Here is a 20,928-nt window from a genome sequence, read left to right as displayed (position 1 = left end):
CATTTTTCAGAGACTGGCCCTGAGGATAAGGAAGCATTTAAAATGAACAGGAAGAATATATTACATTAACTTCCAGCTATAACTTTCTTTCTCTAGTTGGACTCCTGTGGAGACAGACCATCTGGTTATTCCAGAAGTCATGATATCACACCTTAAGGACTGTGTCACAGCAATAAAAATAGGCTCTCATGCAAGGCTTTGATGATCCTTGGCTCTAATTAACCTCTTATTTTTGCCAATACAGTTGAGATCATTTGTTCTTTCCACGTTGGGAAGAGAAGTAGCTTGGTTTTTGAGAGATTGCATGGGTTTTTTGAAATATGACATCTACCCCACAAGCAAGTCCTTCCAACATTTTTCAAAAGTTTGCTGTGTCTGTTTAGTTTTGTGGCAAAAAAGTGTGACTGTATTACCAAGTACATGAATTCATATTGCATACATGACTGAGAGCCCAATCATTAGCAGCGCACCCTAGCTCACCACTGGCGCACACTGTCACAAACATAATGTAAAGCACATTTGCAAGCTTGTAGCACTGGAGCTCAGCAGCAGCTGGTGCTGGGCTAGTGCCAGTGGAAAGCCAGCAGGCCGCTGTTCAGCAGTCACCCGAACAGCTGGGTAGCAGAGAGGTAGGTGGAAGCATGGGGAGAGGCAGGGAGAAGGTGTTCCAGGGGGAGGGAATTGCGTGGGAGGAGGGCAGGACAGGCTTGCGGCACGACGCGGAGCTCTCCAATTCTGCGGCCGTTCTAGAGCAGGGCTACTTCCTTTACTCAGGGAAGGGGAAGAACGTCTCCTTCTCCCAAGGAAGCGGCTGCCCAGGACACGCTGGATGCCGCAGCAGCCATTTTTGCCACTGCAGCAGCCCTGTGCTCCAGGGAGCTCAGGACTGGGCTGCACATTTCTACATGAGAATTACAGGAGTTCAATTTTTGTTTGGAAGTCATGCGCGTGCACTCTTACATGGAAGCCATTCCCTCTATCCATGGGTATGCAGAGAATCGTTAATGTTGGTCAGTGGGGAGATCATGATACCCTTTAAATGTTTAAAGTCACACAGTTTTGTTTATAAATGCTGTCCAAGTCCTTGTGTGCAGAATGGAGGGTTTTCAAACTTGGCATCTTTTACAATCCAAAAAGCCACCAGCTATGTGTTATCCCAAGAGGTTTGTCTAGAGCTTCTCAGCAAATTCACAGATGAGCTATGTTTTAAACCATGAAGTACCTTATGCTTGTATCCATTATGTCAAACAAATGATGACTAGAAAAAATGTTTAATTCTGTGCACAGACATATACACGCATAAATGTAACCTCAGTCACTTCCTGAAGCTTCCACAGACTCTTCTGACTCACCTGACAGCTTTGCAGAAAAAAAAAAATTGTCAACAGCTCAAGAGATAAACATTTTGGTGTTTGTCGTCTGTGGAGCTTCTATCTGAAGAGTTTATTTATAAACTCAATCAGAAACGTCCTTCCGTTTAATCCGCAAATTAATTGACTGTCATTTTTTGTCTGGCATTCTGACACACAAGTTGCTTCAATTTATGACAGTAAAGATTTGTTTATGTTTAGAAAGCAAAAAGGGCAACAAATGTAGGAAAAATAAGGAGACTGTAAGCAATTCTATCTTAGTAAACTATTGATGGAAAAATATGTTTATGGAAAAATTTTTCTCTCTTGGTTTTTAATATGACCTGCAGATTTAATGTCCACATCAAGTTATATTTATAACCCCCACCCCATAAAAATGACAAACTACACCAATTCAAGAGTGAGGACAGTATCGATAACGATCTACACAGCTATCCAAATATTCAGGGGATACATCTCCTAAAGAAGTCCCCTTTGGCCCTTCATGTGCTACAACTGCATATTGAACCTCTTCAGGATGTTGAGTGTAGGAAAGTCCCACTATATCCTCACATCTGACTGACCCAAGGTAAGCGAAACCCAGATTGGCTACTCCACATATACCAGCTGGTCCACAAAGCACTGCCAGTATATATTGAGGAACTTAGGGTGCAGTCCTAACCAACTTTCCAGCACTGGCACAGCCAGTGGGGCACATGCTGCATCCTGCAGTTGGGGGGTAGTCATGGAGGCCTCCTCAAGGCAGGGCAATGTTTGTTCCCTAACCTGGGAGTTGCATTGCCCTTATGTCAGTAATGGAAAATTGGTGAGGATTGAGGCCTTAGTGTAGTGCCAGTTCACAGCAGAGTGCTAACAGCAAGGATGGCAAAGGCATCCCAGAAAGAAAGCGACACAGACAAGGCAGATGTCCGCCAACAGTCTGTATTTACAAAATATTTACAGATAAGCAGTTCCTTTGCAGCAAAACAGCATACGTATTCACAGCCACAATCTTCAACTCTCTGACACAGACTCCTGCTCTCTCCGACCCCATACAACAACGCTCACAGGTGGGCTCTACCTGTCTTGCGTATATATTGCTGTGCACCAATCACAGTGGAGATGACATCATTGCATTACCTCATCGCATTACCTCATCGTCTCAAGACTAATAACAGCATCTCCCTTGGTGCACTAGCTGTACCTTTTCATTGACTTGTATGACAGGTACTTTGTCACAATGACTCAGCATTTTTCATACACTTTAATCGGTTACATGGAGTCACATGGAGTCACAGAAAGATACAGAGAGATAGATACACACGTGCTTTCTGGTATACATTTAGGCCTAGACATCAAGGCCTTGCCTTATTCAGACTGCAAATTTCCTCAGGGGCATTCTTTGGCAGAATAATCCTGACAGTATATTAGTAGATTTGATCACTCTCTAGTGCTACTGATGCTCTATGTGCCTGCACTCTGTGGCTTGCCTACATTCCCCCCCCCCCCACCTCCAGAATGATTTTTCAAGGTATGATCCCACAGTTAGATTTCATAGTCTTGCTGGTTGGCAAGGCGGAGGTCTCACAGTTCCCTTTAAAGCTCCAAATAAGAGAGAAAACACAGCCACCATCCTGGTCCACCACCAGCAAGTCTATTTTAACTATATGTCAGTGTTTCTCAACCAGTAGTACGGGTACCACCAGTGGTATGTGAGGTGGTGCCTGGTGGTACTCGCATAACCCCTGGTTAACTACCACCTGGCAATGAGACCAGGAATGCCACACAACAAACAGTGGCAGGAGGTTCAGCTTGGAGGGGAAGAGCTCCAAAGCATGCTTTTCTGTACTCAAAAAAGGCATCCACCCTGAGCTTCTTCCTGGTGTTTACTGCACTGCATCTGGCCTCTCAACCCAGAAGTAACTGGCAATGTCATCAGCAGTCACTTCTGGTGGCATTTCAAATAGGTGGACCATGTGAAGTGGTATGGCAGAGGACAAACCTTGAGAGACACTGCTTTATGTCTCACTAATGGGCCCCTTGCTCATTCTTCACCCCCACCTTTTGTAACAAGCAAGATGGTTGCTTTGCTCTACAGCATTCAGGGGAAGGAGCAGCACAAAAAGGCTGCTGGAGGAACAGAGTGGGAGGCAAAACACCACTTCAGTACTTGAAAAAGGATAGACAGGTGTAGTGTTTATGTAGAGGCGCTAGCCTTAGCCTTAGTATGTTGGCAATAAAGCAAAGCACACTTTGCACTTGCGCAGAGCAAACTTGCGCGGCCTTGGTGACATGCTGAGTCTGAAGCTCTGTAGCCTGTGAACAAGAAGATGTTATAGAGAATCATATCTAGGAATGTGGATTGCGGTTAAGCTAGAGAGCCGGCTAGTTATAGCCAGTGTGAATCTCAGCATCCTTTTGTAATTTCCCTATTATGCAGACTTCTGATTCATAGCTTAGTATTGTAAACAAGATCAGAGAATGGAAAACCCCAGCCTGTTGTGTATTGTTTAAGAGGGAATAAAAGTCAGAGAAGGCTGAATCCCAGAAGCTTTTCCTTCTGCATCAGGCCTTCCTTCTGCATCTCACTTCTATACATGTCTGTTGTTTTATTCATTGCTATAACTCTTTGCTGCCTCAAGTTCTAACTTTCAAACCCTCAGAGTGCTTCTGCTTTAACACTCTCCTTCAGGCAACAAGATACAGTCTTGTGTGTCTCTCACCAAGGCCCCCAAAGCCTTGGGTGCTCCCCAAAGCAGCATCTTGCGCTGCTACAGACAGGAGCTTCAGGATGACTGCTGGCAACCCTGTGCTTTTTCTAGTACTGAGAAAAAAACAACAATGGTCTTTGATTCTTTCATGCAGAAGGATTTCTACCTCTGAAGAGCACTGGCTGAACAAGTAGTTTTAGTGCCTTATATAAAGGGTATTTCTTACATGAGGAGTAGATTCTGCTAAGCTAGAGCTGATGTTCTCACTTCCATTTGTACCAGTGGTGATGAAAGTGAACAGGAAGAGTCATGCATGGAGTACCACCAACACATTTCAGAACCCCAGGAAAAATTTCACCACCTGCTGCCATCACTGAGATTAGCATAATGGGGGAAAAAACTTCAGCAAGTTCCAGAAAAACATGCAATCTGCTTTTATCACTGTATAGCAACTGGTACTACCAAGACCCCCTGTGATAATAGCTGTATGAATCCAACAACCAGGATACATGATACATTAAGCCCATTATTAGGGCTATGGGGCTTGTTTTAAAATAATTAAGCAGCAGCCACATTTGGTGGTGATCAGGATCAGGACTGCAGTGTGGGGCGAGCTGCAAGGGAGAAATTAACACTTGGTTCTGCTGCCAACTCCCTCCTTTCTATTTGTTGAGAAACTTTCTGGTCAAAAAGCAACCAAGAGGGGAGGGGGGAATCTAGCTCAAGACTGTGACAGAGACAAGTGTAAATATCCCCTCACCCCACTCCACAGTCCCAGTCTGGATCGGGCCCCATCAGTCCCAATAATGAACTAATGTGCAGTTTGGACCTAAGAGACCACTGAATTGATGCATGCTTCAAGCGCTGTAGTGTTGATTTGTGCCATGTATTTGCAAAATTCTGACACAGTGTCTAAAGATGACTCAAATATCATACTGATCAGACCTTTTCACTGGCAGAATACAGACGGAAACAATAAACTTGACATGTATTAATGGAAGAAATGTATATTTCAACATTTTCCATGTTCTTACAGACATATTCTCTTGACTACATAAATAATTTCCACTAAAGAGTTGTGCCATCTCTGCATGCAACAAAACATCAACACAGAGAGAGTGTGTCTGTATCAATCACGCACGCACGCACACCCGTAAAGTGTAAAGAAGTATCTTGATGTTACACAATAAACTCAACTCAGAAAAGGAATAAGGATTTTCATAGCTGAATTTTAAAAGCCTACGGAGATAAATTCAAAGCAATTCACACGAGGCCACAGGCAGAACAATGCTTTCAGGAACAGAAGTTCCTTCTGAAAGAAGGAGCATTCTACATATACAAAGACCCAAAAGTTCAATTTCCTGACATTCAGTTTTATCTTTACTAGAGCAGTCACTGATTATAGATCTTTAAATCCACTAATCATTGGACTTATACCAAAACCCCATTATAGAAGCACTTTTGAAGACATGAAAGGAAGAACATAATTTCTTTTAATTGTATGATAACTTATTTATGACCCAATCTTCTCCAAGATAGGGCCATAGGTGAAGGGATTTAAAATGGCCTATGGTGGCATGTGTGGACTGCTGCCGGATCCAGACAGGTAAGCCCACTGGTGGCGGGCAGAACAGGAAGGTGAGAGGGGCAGGGGGTGAATCGAGGCCAGGAAGGGGTCAATATCAGCCACACCACTGATATCCTATCCCGCTTCCTGGCTTTGATCCACCTTCCCAGGTACACTTAGAGTTGTACCAGTCCAGGAGCTGGCACAGATCCAAGCAGACCCAGGTTTATCCCCAAGTAAATGTTCCCTTACCCAGAGGAAACCTCCAGGACCTGAAAGTCACCTGTTGCCCTGTTGGTACGGCTGCATCAGTACAAGGGGAGTTAGATAGGCCTGGGCTACCTAACAAACCTAATCATTCTTAATAAACCTAACCATTCTTGAGAGGGCCATCTTTAACGTTTTCTTTTTTTTCAGTTGCTTGCCATCTGGAATACACCATGTCCCCTATTACATTAATACGCCAGAATCAAAATATATTCCCCCACCCACTCACCCACCCAAACAGGTTCAAAACCAATCAGTAAAATCCAAATCCTGGTTCAAATCCAATCTGGAAAAGCCCAATTTTATATAATGTACTGATATGGATTTCAACATAGCATGGATAGCCTCAGTTTCCCGCTGTTTCTATTGCCAGAAAGAGATAGTCATAAAGGGTTCACCTCAAATGTAAAATGTCTGCTAGTTTTGGATGCAAACTAAAAGAGCAGCCATTTTCAAATTCCCTTTTTTTCAGATGTAATACAGCGAGGAGGGACTTTGTGCCTCCATTAACACATTCGTGGAATTCTGGATAGCACCAGCCTTTGTAACCTGAATAAGAAGAATATATTTATTGTTCCTTAAGGACTAGAATACTTTTTTTCAGGAAGTCCTGTGATACTTTCCCTGGGCTGGTACTCATCCCACTCGCTTACAAAAATTCAAAACACTGCAAGTACTACATCAGGCAAGCAAATAACTATACATATTTTCGAAATGCATACATTTTGTTTGCTGCAAGCATATCGTCTATATGTGAAATAGATGAATTGTGCACTACATAGGAGCAGTGCTGCAGTACCCTCCTGGGCAGCATTCAGCCCTAGCTCCTGATGAGCTTATCTGCAGTCCAACCTCTTAAACGCGTCAACAATAACTAAGCAAATTAACTCTATCACAGTTTCCCAGCCTAACAATGCTTCAGTCTTTCCTTACTGAAGGAATCCAGGAAAAGCTGCTGCGGAAGCAAACAAGGGTTAGGTCAGGCATGGTGGACCTAGAACTGTAGCATTCCAGTGAATTCCCTCACAGTCTAAACAGGCAAGGCACAGGAGATCTATGATCTGGTCTCCTGATGTTTTCATCTTTACCTACAGGCAGCAACAGGAAGCTCTGCACTTGATCAGAGTAGCAGCATGGAAGTGGATGGTTTAGCCCTTTGCCACATACTGTTTCCCTAACTTATACTGTATTAATATCCTTCAAAGCTCCACAGGAAAACACACAGGTTTGACAAACAGTTTTTGCACATGTCTGGCAAGGAGGGAAAGGGTTTGAGAGGTTGCCAACTCCCTCTGAAAGAAAATCAGCAGGAATCTGCTGCAGTCCACGTGATTCATTAACACTGAAGGAACTTGTGGCCTGGGACTGCCCAATTTCCTGGATTTACTTTCTTCTTCAAAGCATGTTTGTTTTTCTAGACGAAATGACAGAGAAAAGTCAAAAGAGAAGAAAACCAGACACAGTACAAATGAGTATAATTAGCATCCTCTCTTTTTTGAAGTGGTGGCTTTGTTTGAACTTTGGGGTTGAAAACAAAACAGAGCCTTGGGTAGGATGGCAGAGCGAGCCTGGCACATCTTTGGCACACAGACCCCTGCAACCACAATGCGCGTTGCTCAATGTGCCTCATTGTTTTAAGTGGAGATGACTCCTGTGGAACATGAACAGCTGCTTACTTATGATTTAAAAAATTGCTCACTGAAAGTCTGGAGGACATAAAAAATAGGAAGAACCACAATGCTGGGGCTAGTTGAGGAGCACATGATGCTGAACCACTTCTGGAGGTCAAACCAGTACAAATCTGATGGGAGACGACTGGGAGGGTCAGGTAAGCGGTTGAATCTTTTTCAAAGCAAAAGTAGGATGGACATAAAATACTTGTTTTGGTTTGTTTGTTTAGAACCTGCCCAAGAGTTTTGAGGTATTTGCTCAGAACAGGCACAGTAAAGCTCACTTCAAGCCAATTATAGCAAAGGGCAAGAGCACAGAGAAGACAGGTTAAGACAAAACCACAGAAGGTCTTTTAAAAGCACTTGCAGCACAATCCTATGCCTGTTTACTTAGAAAACAGCCTCACTACATTCAGTGGGGCTTACTCCCAGGTTAGTGCGTACAGGATTGCAGTCCCGGAGAACTGAAAAAAGTCTTACAGCTTTTTCTGGCAAAAGGATAAATATGTGAAGGAACAAGGAAAAGCTTTGCAGACACTTCCTCCTGAATTGGGAAGAGTCATTTTCGTTGGGTGCGTACTAACCAACAGGCAGATCAGGACTTGCTGCAGCTTTTATGCCCAGTATGACAGACATACTGGCCAGTGACTTTAACACTGATTAAGCGGTTTGTCTGGCAAATCCTGATGGAGCCTAGTGACCAGTGGCACCAATTAAACGGATTATGTGGCAAGAAACTATCCCAACCAATTTGACTCATCTGACATAAGGAAAAAAAACGGATTCAAAGCTTTAGGACAGGGGTGTGCAAACTTTCAACCTTGGGGTTCCTGGATCTTTAACAATTGTATAGAAGAGGGAATTTCAGCAAGTGCAACTTCTCATCTATGAAATGTTCTATACAATTGTTAAAGGTCCAGGAATCCTAAAGTTGAAAGTTTGCCCACCCCTGCTTTAGGGCAGGAGTGGCCAAACTGTGGCTCAAGAGCCACATGCAGTTCTTTGACATATAATGTGCGGCTCACAGAAATTTGTTGACTGAACTCCTTTTTGCATCACAATTAATACAAAAAGCAAACAAGAAATTTTCAAGCTTTATAATTATTTGCTAGGTATAAACTGAGAGTCCACTGGATTAAAACACTAAGTTTAATGTTCATGGGGAGTAAATATATTTAAGAATTTAAATGCTTCTTAAATATTTCGACTCTCAAACAACTGAAGTTTATTCTTATGTAGCTGTTAGGTTAAGCAAGTTTGGCCACCCTTACTCTAGGGGATCTGCTGCAGCTCTGCAAGGATGGCCTTGCACATTTACTTCAGCATTAGGGACAGATCCATGTATGCAAATATAAGCATGAACATATGAAACTCATATCAAATCAGTCCATTTACCCCAGTACTGTCTACACTGGCATGCAGCAGATCTCCAAAGTTTCAGAAAAAGGACTTTCCTAGCCCTGCTATTGAAATGCTGGAAATGCCAAGGATTAAACCTAGAAACATACATATCCAAAGCAAGAGATCTACCACCGAGTTGTGGATGTACATGTTTGTCCAACAATGAAGTAAAGAATTCCATGCTTGCAAGGAAGAGACAAGTTGAGAAGAGTAGAGAATATTTTAAAATCTGGACTAAAGTCAAGAAAGGATCTCATGCTAAAAAAGGTAACACAGATACCTGAATGCACAGCCATAATCTTACCGACAATCTCATTATCTTCGAGGTTGATAGTTTCAAGAGCTTTCAAAGAGGTCAGCTGCTCTGGAAAGTGCCGAAATTTGTTTCGAGAAAGGTTGATATCTCTCAGATGTGACAGGGTTTGGACCTCTTCTGGTAGGTGATGAAGAAAATTCCCTTCTAGATTCAGCTCTGAAATTAGAAGGGATGAAATTTCATGGAAAAACTCATCAAATTAGAAATTATTAGAAAACTATCACCTAACCCTTTTTTTTAGGCAATACTCCCACTGACAATGAATTATAAATGTCAAGGTAAATCACCTATGGGTGTTTTACACTACTAAAAGTCAAGGTAAATCTCCTGTGAGTATTTTAAGACAACAAGAATACAGAGTGAAAATGCAACCACACGAAAAACCATTATATTGATTGACTGGGTTACCCCCCAATGTTGCTTGAAAGCAACATTATTGTTGACAGTTGATAACAGGCATTTTTCTCTGAAAGGGTTCAATCCCACTGAAGTACAAAGCGTTGCCCTGGATCTAAAGCAAAATACCCAATTTTCAATAATAATTTTATGGGGGGGGGGGCAATGGGGGAACCAGGTCTGGCAAAAGAAAAAAAACCCTTCAACAGTCACTTCTGCCTCATGTTTTTCTTTTGAAAGCATGGCTCTAACAGTTTTTTTAAAAAATCAGGCAAAAAGTAGATCTTTTGTCCTGTTCATAAGCCAAAAACCAGATAAAAAATATTCTTCACTATCTGAAATTGACAACATGAATCAAACTAATCATACTCATCTTTGGGAAGAAAATGACTGGTGGCTTTTCCCTAGTAAAACAAGACCTCAAATATGAAAAGAATATCTAGGATCTATCCCACCTTATGGAAAACATCTTTCCATACATGGAGGACATGTGGAAAAAGGGAATTGCAATCTGCCCAACAGCTCTTGAGGACTGTTTGAGTTCTTTGATGCAAACAAGTCCTCTCAGAGGTCAAAAGTAATTTTTTGATTGCCTGGCCATTTCTGCTTTTTGAGGTCCCCTAGCCATAACAACAATTTAAAAAATGACAACACAAAAACAATAACAGCATAATCCTATGCACGTATATTCAGAAGTCCTATTTAGCACATATATGACCGCAGCCCAAAGCACTTTAAAAAAAGAATGGGGCATAATTTGAATGTTAACTAATGCTCTTCTAGTCTTTTTGTGTCTAAAACTGAGGCCTCCCTTTGTGCCTGGCCCTCTTGCTCCCCTCACCCCGCAGACTGGACCTGAATGGGAATATACTTCCACGAAATTTTAGTAATATCTTCTATGATCAGACCAAGACACCAGGTTTTCAGACAACTTCTTTGTGTTATTTCTACTACTAGGGCAAGATGTGCTAAAAGGCACGTCCAAAACTAATTAGGGTCTAATATGAAGGCTTTCAGCTGGGAATTCACAAATTACTCTCCATTTCCAAACTTCTCATTTCTAGAACAGAATCTTAACTTTTCTGAAAGGTAACCTGGGCATTCATTCAATACTCTCTCTAATGAGGAATCTACAGAAATCTCTAAAGGCCAATTTAAGGAAGAGCTGTGTCACCCACAATATGTTACCAAAAGCATTCATTATCCAGCACCACTTTGAAGGAAGGTTGCAAGGCGGATCTTTGCGAATGTAGCCTGCTTGCTCACTACAGTATGCACTAAACATCTCACTTCAAGTAGCACTGTTTGTGAACATCTCAGGGCTGAGTGACAGGAAGAAGTTTAACCTGCTGAAAGTTGTTTTTTTCCCCCCTCAGAAACTGCTTTAAAAAAAAAGAAACAAGAAGTGAGGTACGCATGGGGGTGAAATCGCATCCTACCCACACAAAAAAAAAGGTGTAGAATTTTAAACAACTCCAGGCTGGGTGAAACTGGTACTTATCCTCATCTTTTTTATAAGCAAGAAGTAGCCTGTGAATTAAAAAACCAAAGCAATCAGAAAATTACTTGTGACATTGTACCACATTATAATTATGCTTCAAGTTGAAGCACTATACACCCATCTTCTGCAAATATATATCTAGAGGATTCTTCCCTCCTGGGGCAAAAAAGTCTAAGTTCTAACCATTGAGGCAGCTGTATTTTACCATCTGGAATGCTACATACATGCTTGGAGGTGGCGCCACCTGGAAAAGCTAGAAAGAAAACATCTATCATGCAGAAAGAGAGTCACCTGGCTATGTAACAAGGAGGCTAGGACTGTTTCCTTCACATTCTTTCACATTCAGACTAGATTATATTCATCCATGCCATCAAGGCAAGCTATCATAACAAGCTACAAGTGCAATTGATTGAAGGATGTGGCTGGTACACAGTGCAAAGATCTGCTGTCAGCAGTGGATTAGTAGAGTCCTATCTGGTGTTCAAAAGTCCCGATGAACTTCTCCCAGCTGTGCAGTAATAGCTTACAGCACTGACTTCAACCTTTGAAGCCCTAAGTAGCTTGCATTCCATAGAGCTGCCAGTTCCCTAGAATGGGCTGCGAGTTGGAGCTTTACTTTCAAATCACAAGCCGCACTCAACAAGATGTGCCATTCTGGGGCACTGCCATAGTGAAGTTGAATCTCAAACTCCTCTGATGCGCCAAGTACTAGTCTCAATTTTGGGCATTTTCAATAAAGCTAAATCAACTTTCAGCTAAACAATGCATTTTTTAAATATTCCTATGTGACAGTGTATATTGTATTTCTGCAAAATAAAACTTTTTACTTCTTTGCTGTTTTTCTGGAGCGGCTGAGGTTATAGAAGCTGCTGACAAAGTGTTGCTGGGGTGAGAAGCTCAGAATCCTTTTGGCCACAGATCTTTATCTCTCTTTTACACCCGTTAGAATTTCGGCAAGAAAGCCTTTTAAAAAATTCATTATTTACTGAATTCATACACTACTTTCCTCTTAAAAAGAGCAGCTGACAAATGAAACAATAAAGCATCATAAAAACAGGCAGAAACAACTAGGTTCCAATCTTGATTCACATAGCTAGAGTACAACAGCAAACCTTCTACATGGGACAGCAGAAAATGTCTATTCTAAGATGGGGCAGCCCTTCTTTCACCTTCCCAGCAGCTACCCAAGATTCATATGTTTGGAGAGGAGAGTTCATACTAGCAGCACTGGCCTGAGATTACAGTTGGGCAAACTCCCTGGCACCTTTCCAGGACCCTTAAAGATCTCCATGCCCTGAAGCAAAAGCAGAAAGGCAGCATCTATGCCATGGCAGCTAACACCATCAGCAGTGGTGTCACTAGGGTTTGTGCCACCCAGTACGGGGGGGCAGCGTGTCACCCCCATGATGGACCTCATTCCATGCAGTGGGTGTAACAATGCCCCAAGCAATAAGCATGGTGATACACCATTGCCCCACCCACTGGTTTTTTTGCTACAACTTTTGATAGAATAGAGACATTTCAACGCGGTTTGTTCCATTGCAATCTCATGAAATTACACATTGAATGATATATAACATGATGGTTTCATTCAAAAATACCAAGATGTTTAAAATTTTGTCCAACAGTGGTGTCATCCCCCTGTGTGCATCACCCGGTGAGGCCTACATCCCTCTGCACTCCCCTAGCGACACCATTTACCATCAGGAACTGCGGATGGCTTGAAACAATTCTGCTACATCTAACTCTGTTTCTGAATTTTCAAATTATGAACTGCCTTGACCACAAAGGCAAAAAGACTATAAATGCAGTAAGAAAGAAAAGCTTTCTTTTTAAAACTTCAGTTTCTAGGATACATATCAGTTCTTCTCCAGAAGTCAGAAAGTACATAAGATGAAACAGCCAGCTCTTGTCAGCCCTGCGCTTTCGCACTTGTACAAATGCACCACAATGGATGGAATGTGCTTGTGCAACGTAAGTGTAAAGTCAGGCACATTGGGGCAAAAAATCAAAATTTCACATATAGGCGAATGGGTTCTGAGCTGCCTGTGACAGATCAGGAGTGAGATCTTGGGGGCGGGGGTGGACAAGTCGATGAAAGTGTCGACCCAATGTGAGGCAGCAGTAAAGATGGCCAATTCTATGCTTGGGATCATTAGAAAAGGTATTGAGAACAAAATGGCTAATATATAATGCCATTGCACAAATCTATGGTAAGGCCACACTTGGAGTGTTGTGTCCAGTTCTGGTCGCTGCATCTCAAAAAGATATAGTGGAAATGGAAAAGGTGCAAAAGCGAGCAACTAAGATGATTGCTGGGCTGGGGCACCTTCCTTATGAGGAAAGGCTAAGGCGTTTGGGCCTCTTCAGCCTAGAAAAGAGACGCCTGAGGGGGGACATGATTGAGACATACAAAATTATGCAGGGGATGGACAGAGTGGATGGGAGATGCTCTTTACACTCTCACATAACACCAGAACCAGGGGACATCCACTAAAATTGAGTGTTGGGAAGGTTAGGACAGACAAAAGAAAATATTTCTTTACTCAGTGTGTGGTTGGTCTGTGGAACTCCCTACTACAGGATGTGGTGATGGTATCTGGTTTGGATGCCTTTAAAAGGGGTTTGGACAAGTTTCTGGAGGAAAAATCTATTATGGGTTACAAGCCATGAAGCATATGTGCAACCTCCTGATTTTAAAAATGGGCTATGACAGAATGCCAGATGCAAGGGAGGGCACCAGGATACAGGTCTCTTGTTATCTGGTGTGCTCCCGGAGGCATTTGGTGGGCTGCTGTGAGATACAGGAAGCTGGACTAGATGGGCCTATGGCCTGATCCAGTGGGGCTGTTCTTATGTTCTTATGTTAGGTACCTAGTGTATCCATTTTCAGGGCAACTTCCTTTAAAATAAAAACATAAATGACAATTACAAGGACTATTTGGAAAGTAGCCTCTGTTTGGCTTTTAAAAAAACAAGAATGAAGGAAATCAATTCAATACCGCTCAAATACTGCCAGCACTTTCACTTCCACGTAATCTCCACCTGAATTTAGACAATTGTTGTATCCTGAAACAAGTTTTTGTGTCCCCTTGTCCAAAAAGTTGCTGCCAGGCAGCTCAGGCAGCTTGCATTTGTGTAAACAATAAGTAATGAGTCTTGACAACACGTATGCTCACACAGCAGCAACTTTCTTGACGAGGGGAGAGAAACGTTTGTCCCAAGATATAATTGCCTCAATTCAGGTGGTGGTTAGGTGGAAGTGAAGTGCTAGCATGGTATATAACTTTTGAGCAGTATTAAGTTGTTTGCCTTCATTCTTGTTTTTTTATAGCCAAACAGAGGTTGCTTTCCAAATAGCCTTAGTAATTTCCCAGTGTTCTTTTTTGCTTAAACAAAAAGAGAAGAGGAATGGGGAAGAGAACACAGACCCCAGAGAGAATAGGGAAGAAAGCCAGGGCAGCAATCTGTTTGTCCTCTCTACTAAGCAACATTCCCTGTTGCTTCTGTGGCCACCTGCTGTGCAGACATGACAGCAAAATTGGCTCTCCTGGTTGAGAGCACTGGTTGAGGTGAAGGATGCAAGAACTCTCCAGCAGCTGTAGAACAAAGCACAGCACTCTGTTCCAGGTGAGAAGAGGCAGGTTGGCAATCAGTATTTAAATCCCAAGAATGCTGGACAATGTTTCTTTACAATACAGTCTGCGGCAGATGATGCTTTAATAAATATAGACAATGAGAAGGCCAAACCTACCAACAAACCCAATCTTGAACCACTTTTTAGTGTGTGGAAACAGCACGGTTGGCCCTCTGGATGGTGAGGGAGGGAAAGGGGAGATAAAAGGAGACTTAAGAGATGGCAGAGAAATTAAATGAGTTCTTTGCATCTGTCTTCACGGCAGAAGACCTCGGGCAGATACCGCTGCCCGAACGGCCCCTCCTGACCGAGGAGTTAAGTCAGATAGAGGTTAAAAGAGAAGATGTTTCAGACCTCATTGATAAATTAAAGATCAATAAGTCACCGGGCCCTGATGGCATCCACCCAAGGGTTATTAAGGAATTGAAGAATGAAGTTGCAGATCTCTTGACTAAGGTATGCAACTTGTCCCTCAAAACGGCCACGGTGCCAGAAGATTGGAGGATAGCAAATGTCACGCCTATTTTTAAAAAGGGAAAGAGGGGGGACCCGGGAAACTATAGGCCGGTCAGCCTAACATCCATACCGGGTAAGATGGTGGAATGCCTCATCAAAGATAGGATCTCAAAACACATAGACGAACAGGCCTTGCTGAGGGAGAGTCAGCATGGCTTCTGTAAGGGTAAGTCTTGCCTCACGAACCTTATAGAATTCTTTGAAAAGGTCAACAGGCATGTGGATGCGGGAGAACCCGTGGACATTATATATCTAGACTTTCAGAAGGCGTTTGACACGGTCCCTCGCCAAAGGCTACTGAAAAAACTCCACAGTCAGGGAATTAGAGGACAGGTCCTCTCGTGGATTGAGAACTGGTTGGAGGCCAGGAAGCAGAGAGTGGGTGTCAATGGGCAATTTTCACAATGGAGAGAGGTGAAAAGCGGTGTGCCCCAAGGATCTGTCCTGGGACCGGTGCTTTTCAACCTCTTCATAAATGACCTGGAGACAGGGTTGAGCAGTGAAGTGGCTAAGTTTGCAGACGACACCAAACTTTTCCGTGTGGTAAAGACCAGAAGTGATTGTGAGGAGCTCCAGAAGGATCTCTCCAGACTGGCAGAATGGGCAGCAAAATGGCAGATGCGCTTCAATGTCAGTAAGTGTAAAGTCATGCACATTGGGGCAAAAAATCAAAACTTTAGATATAGGCTGATGGGTTCTGAGCTGTCTGTGACAGATCAGGAGAGAGATCTTGGGGTGGTGGTGGACAGGTCGATGAAAGTGTCGACCCAATGTGCGGCGGCAGTGAAGAAGGCCAATTCTATGCTTGGGATCATTAGGAAGGGTATTGAGAACAAAACGGCTAGTATTATAATGCCATTGTACAAATCGATGGTAAGGCCAACCTGGAGTACTGTGTCCAGTTCTGGTCGCCGCATCTCAAAAAAGACATAGTGGAAATGGAAAAGGTGCAAAAGAGAGCGACTAAGATGATTACGGGGCTGGGGCACCTTCCTTATGAGGAAAGGCTACGGCGTTTGGGCCTCTTCAGCCTAGAAAAGAGACGCTTGAGGGGGGACATGATTGAGACATACAAAATTATGCAGGGAATGGACAGAGTGGATAGGGAGATGCTCTTTACACTCTCACATAATACCAGAACCAGGGGACATCCACTAAAATTGAGTGTTGGGCGGGTTAGGACAGACAAAAGAAAATATTTCTTTACTCAGCCTGTGGTCGGTCTGTGGAACTCCTTGCCACAGGATGTGGTGCTGGCATCTAGCCTAGACGCCTTTAAAAGGGGATTGGAAGAGTTTCTGGAGGAAAAATCCATTATGGGGTACAAGCCATGATGTGTATGCGCAACCTCCTGATTTTAGAAATGGGTTAAGTCAGAATGCCAGATGTAGGGGAGGGCACCAGGATGAGGTCTCTTGTTATCTGGTGTGCTCCCTGGGGCATTTGGTGGGCCGCTGTGAGATACAGGAAGCTGGACTAGATGGGCCTATGGCCTGATCCAGTGGGGCTGTTCTTATGTTCTTATGTTCACCTGTTTAGTCACTAGCTGGAAAGCAATGGCTCCCCATCACGGACACACTGTGATAGTACATCAAAAAAAAAGCAACATGAAAGGCAAAGTAGTGTAATATCTTTGGAAGGTCAGATCTGAGTAGCTACTAGCTTTTAAATTTTCAGTGTTGCATTCACGATCTTTGCCTTTCGCTCTCCCTCTTCAAGTTATCATCTTTCTTCAGCTCTTCCCCCATCAACCAATTTTTTTGCCCAACATTCTACTTTAATAACAGTATTTCCAGTGCATATAGAAGAGTAGTTTGGACAAAGTGCAAAGTTGCTTATCTCATATCTGGAGCTGATTATCTTGCCTTGCCTTGATTAATTCCTTCCATGCACTCTTCTGCCTTGGATCTTGCCTGGCAGGGTGTATAAAACTAATAACTTTGGGGATGATTCCATGCTTTTTACATAATGAACTGTACCAATTGCCATTTTGCAAGCTGGTATCTCCAAGGAAACTTATCTCTCTGCAGAAGTGTCTCTGCTCCCATATCTTATAACTAAATGCTAATTTTTGGTTGCTGGTAAAATATATCTTTACTAGATCAAAGAAATACAAAAATCTCAAAATACACAAAGTAGGGCATGTATTCTGTTTAGCACATATGCGTTCAGAAATTTTAAACTATAAATTACAAGCAACTAAACCTTTGCCAAACCAATATACCCACTGCTGGTACTCAGAATGCATTTTCAGAAACAAAACAAATTGCGGTGGTGATGGCGTGTGTGTGTGTGTGTGTGTGTGTGTGTAAATTAGAGGGATGTATATATTTATAAGTATCAAGCAAATATCACACTCAATATAAATGTATAACAGCTGAAATTATAAATATTTATAGCAGCTGTTCAACAAAAATGTACACAGTGGTTTAGTTAACAAAACTGTACACAGTTCAATAAACCAAATAATTTATATAATGTAATTAAATTGTTCAAACAGTTTCTTCCTGCTATCATTCAACACTTCCTTTTTCATCACATTACAAAATATACTCAATTGTTTATGATAATGTTAGGGTTCCTTTCCCAACAACAGAAAAATCCATTAAATAACTCCCTATTGCTTAGCCTTAGATATTTCACTTGTTTTCTATAACTTAATATGTGCATCAAGTTTTACACATCTTACTATTGCCCCATTTTTTTTATTCTACCATCCTCTTGAAGGAATCTCAATTTTCTTCAAAAACTGAGCAACCAATATTCTATAAATGAAATACTTATAAGCAAAATATCTTGATTCTGTTTTTGGGTACCTAGCTGTTCAGGATTCCCAACACTATGATCAGCAGAGGAACCAAGGGTACCACTACCCCAAGCAGATACGGTAAGTCATCCAAATATAAACCACATCTGCTCTACCAAAGCCATACTGCCAACAAACTTAAGGTGAATTGGAATCAATCTGTGATATGAGAATAACAGTGCAATCCTGTGCATGTCTACTTAGAAGTAAGTTCCACTGAGTTCAATAGGACTTACTTCCAGGAAAGTCAGTATAGGATTGCAGCCTTAGGGCACAAACCTAACCCACTTTCCAGCACTTACATAAGGGCAATGCAGTACCAAGGCAAAGGAACAAACATTCCCTTACTTTGAAGAGGCCTCCATGAGTGCCACCCAGCTGCAGGATGTGGCACACGTCCCATTGGCACCGCTATGCCAGTGCTGGAAAGTTGGTTAGGATTTGGACCTTAAGCATATTTGCACCACTCCATTCAGGGTTAACAGTAGGATGACCAGTTTATGCATACTGAAGGGAATTCACCTGCCAAAGGAGAAAACCTAGCTTCATTTGTTGCTACTCTTCCTTAGCCAATGTTGTGCCTCCCTCTGCTCTTCCCAGTTCCCAGTATTCTAGCCTGGCGCTCCCCTCCCCTCCTCTCCATGTCTTCTGTCCACTTTTTCCTTTTCCAATCCAGCCAGTGGAAGGAGAAGGAAGAGCAATGGAGCAGTGGTGTCACTAGGGTTCATGTCACCCGGAGCGGGAGACCAGCTCATCATCCCCATGCAGTGGGCGGGGCAACACTCCAGGTGGGGGACATGGTGATCCACCATTGCCCCACCCCCATTGGTTTTTTAGCTGTACCTTTTGATAGAATAAAGATATTTCAATGTGGTTTGTTTCATTGCATTCTGCATGAAATTATACATTGATTGATATATAACATGATGGTATTATTGTTACAAACTGTGATTTTAATGATTTTGGTCACTAGTGGTGTCACCTTCCCCCCAAGGTGTCAACTTACTAACACCTTATTGCAGCAGTTCTCAAACTTTTAGCACTGGGACCCACTTTTTAGAATGACAATCTGTCCAGGACCCAACATAAAGCAAACTAAAATAAATAATTTTAAATAATTAAATTAAAGTAAAACAAATAATTAAATAAGGGGAAGCCAGCCCTGTTACACCAAGTGAATTTTCTCTGTAGCCTGCCTGCAAATAACACCCCCTGCCCCCCCCCCAAAAAGAATCAGTACGATTTTCACCCTTACACAGTACCCAGGTCAGTATAAGTTCTTATATTTCAAGCATATCACTATCAGGACCCACTTGGCTTTACAAGTCTGAGAGCCTAATCCTATGCCTGCCTACTCAGAAGTAAGTCCCATTATAGTCAATGGGGCTTACTCCCAGGAAAGTGTTGATAGAATTGCAGCCTAAAACAGAAAAAGATTCTCCTTACCCTGTCAAGCATCTGTTTCATTCTTTTTGGGGGGGGGGGGACTGCCTTCTGGAGCATTTGTTGAGCTTCAGTTGCATCAAATCAGGACCATTTTGGTGGCCTCACATTTCCCTTTGCCTGACCTGCCCAAGAGAAAAGGCACATTTGCTTACTCGTAAGTAAACATGACCATATGGCTTAGTTTCGCCTTCCATAGGGCTGAATACATTCGCCAGCTTGGAGGCAGGAACCTCCTTCCCAGGTGCTTTTTGGGGGCTACATTCATTGGATTCATTGGACACCATTCTGGTGTCGTTGGATTCCTCTCAGTCTGCCCTTTCCAATGGACTAAGGCAAGTTTGCCTACTTGCACATAAACATGCGATATGGCTCGGTTTCACTTTTTATTAGGCTCCGTGCATTTTTTGTTTTCCGGTTTTTTGCCAATAACGTTTGATAGAAAGGAGATATCTCACTCCGGTTTTTCCATTGCATTCTGCTGGAAATTATTATTATTTATTAACAGTATTTATATACCGCTTTTCAACTAAAAGTTCACAAAGCGGTTTACAGAGAAAAATCAAATAACTAAATGGCTCCCTGTCCCAAAAGGGCTCACAATCTAAAAGATGCAAATGAATACCAGCAGAATGAATACCAGCAGAATACCAGCAGAATTCCACATCCAATGATATATAACACGATGGGGTTACTCCTAACCACCGCAATTTTAGCGCGTCATCCCCGTGCGCGTCACCCCCCCAGTGCACGTCACCTGGTGCTGCCCACACCACCCACACCCCCTAGCGATGCCACTACAATGGAGGTAAGTAGGGGACAGAGATAAGCGCCCCCTGCCATCAATCTCCTGCCTGGGGCAACCACTCCTGTTAGCCTCCTGGATGGTTTGATCCTGTTTAGTGTGAGTAACGGTAGGTGCTGATTTTCCATGCCTTCCTCTGACTTCCTTTCAGAGAGGGAGGAATTGCATCCACCATCAATAGGACTTCTGCACTACTGTCCACAATGCAGTGATCTACTCAGAAGGGAACAAGTACATCTTGCACATCTTGTACTTGTACAAGTATGGGTATTTTGCTTCAATGTACAAGTACATCTTCAGTGGCCAGGGAACTAACACTGTCCTATGTGTAGTTTTCTGTTCACATACGTGCAAAACAGTCTCATCTGTGTGTAGGCAGCTACAATGAAACTGAAACTGAATGCAACTTTTTGCTTATGCAGGAAGGCAGAAGTCACATGATAAAACTCTTTTTTCTCCATTGCAGGAGAGATACTATACTTCTATAGACTGCCCTTCAGTATATTGGTGCAGGTAGGGAACTAGTGTAAAACTCTTTAGTGC

At 42.6% G+C, this 20,928-nt stretch overlaps 1 protein-coding gene across 2 annotated transcripts in view; it reads right to left on the bottom strand.

Moving 5' to 3' along the window:
* The window catches only part of LRRC20 (leucine rich repeat containing 20), a 137,619-nt gene that overhangs the window by 48,086 nt on the left and 68,605 nt on the right, over positions 1-20,928 (bottom strand). For both annotated transcript variants that reach the window (XM_066622139.1, XM_066622138.1), the window contains one exon: positions 9,270-9,437. In XM_066622139.1, coding sequence (XP_066478236.1) covers positions 9,270-9,437 — 168 coding nt within the window. The remainder of the gene's footprint in view (positions 1-9,269; positions 9,438-20,928) is intronic.

This window comes from Tiliqua scincoides, chromosome 3, assembly GCF_035046505.1.
Source record: "Tiliqua scincoides isolate rTilSci1 chromosome 3, rTilSci1.hap2, whole genome shotgun sequence".
Taxonomy (NCBI): domain Eukaryota; kingdom Metazoa; phylum Chordata; class Lepidosauria; order Squamata; family Scincidae; genus Tiliqua; species Tiliqua scincoides.
This window is presented reverse-complemented; position numbering and strand designations above follow the sequence as displayed.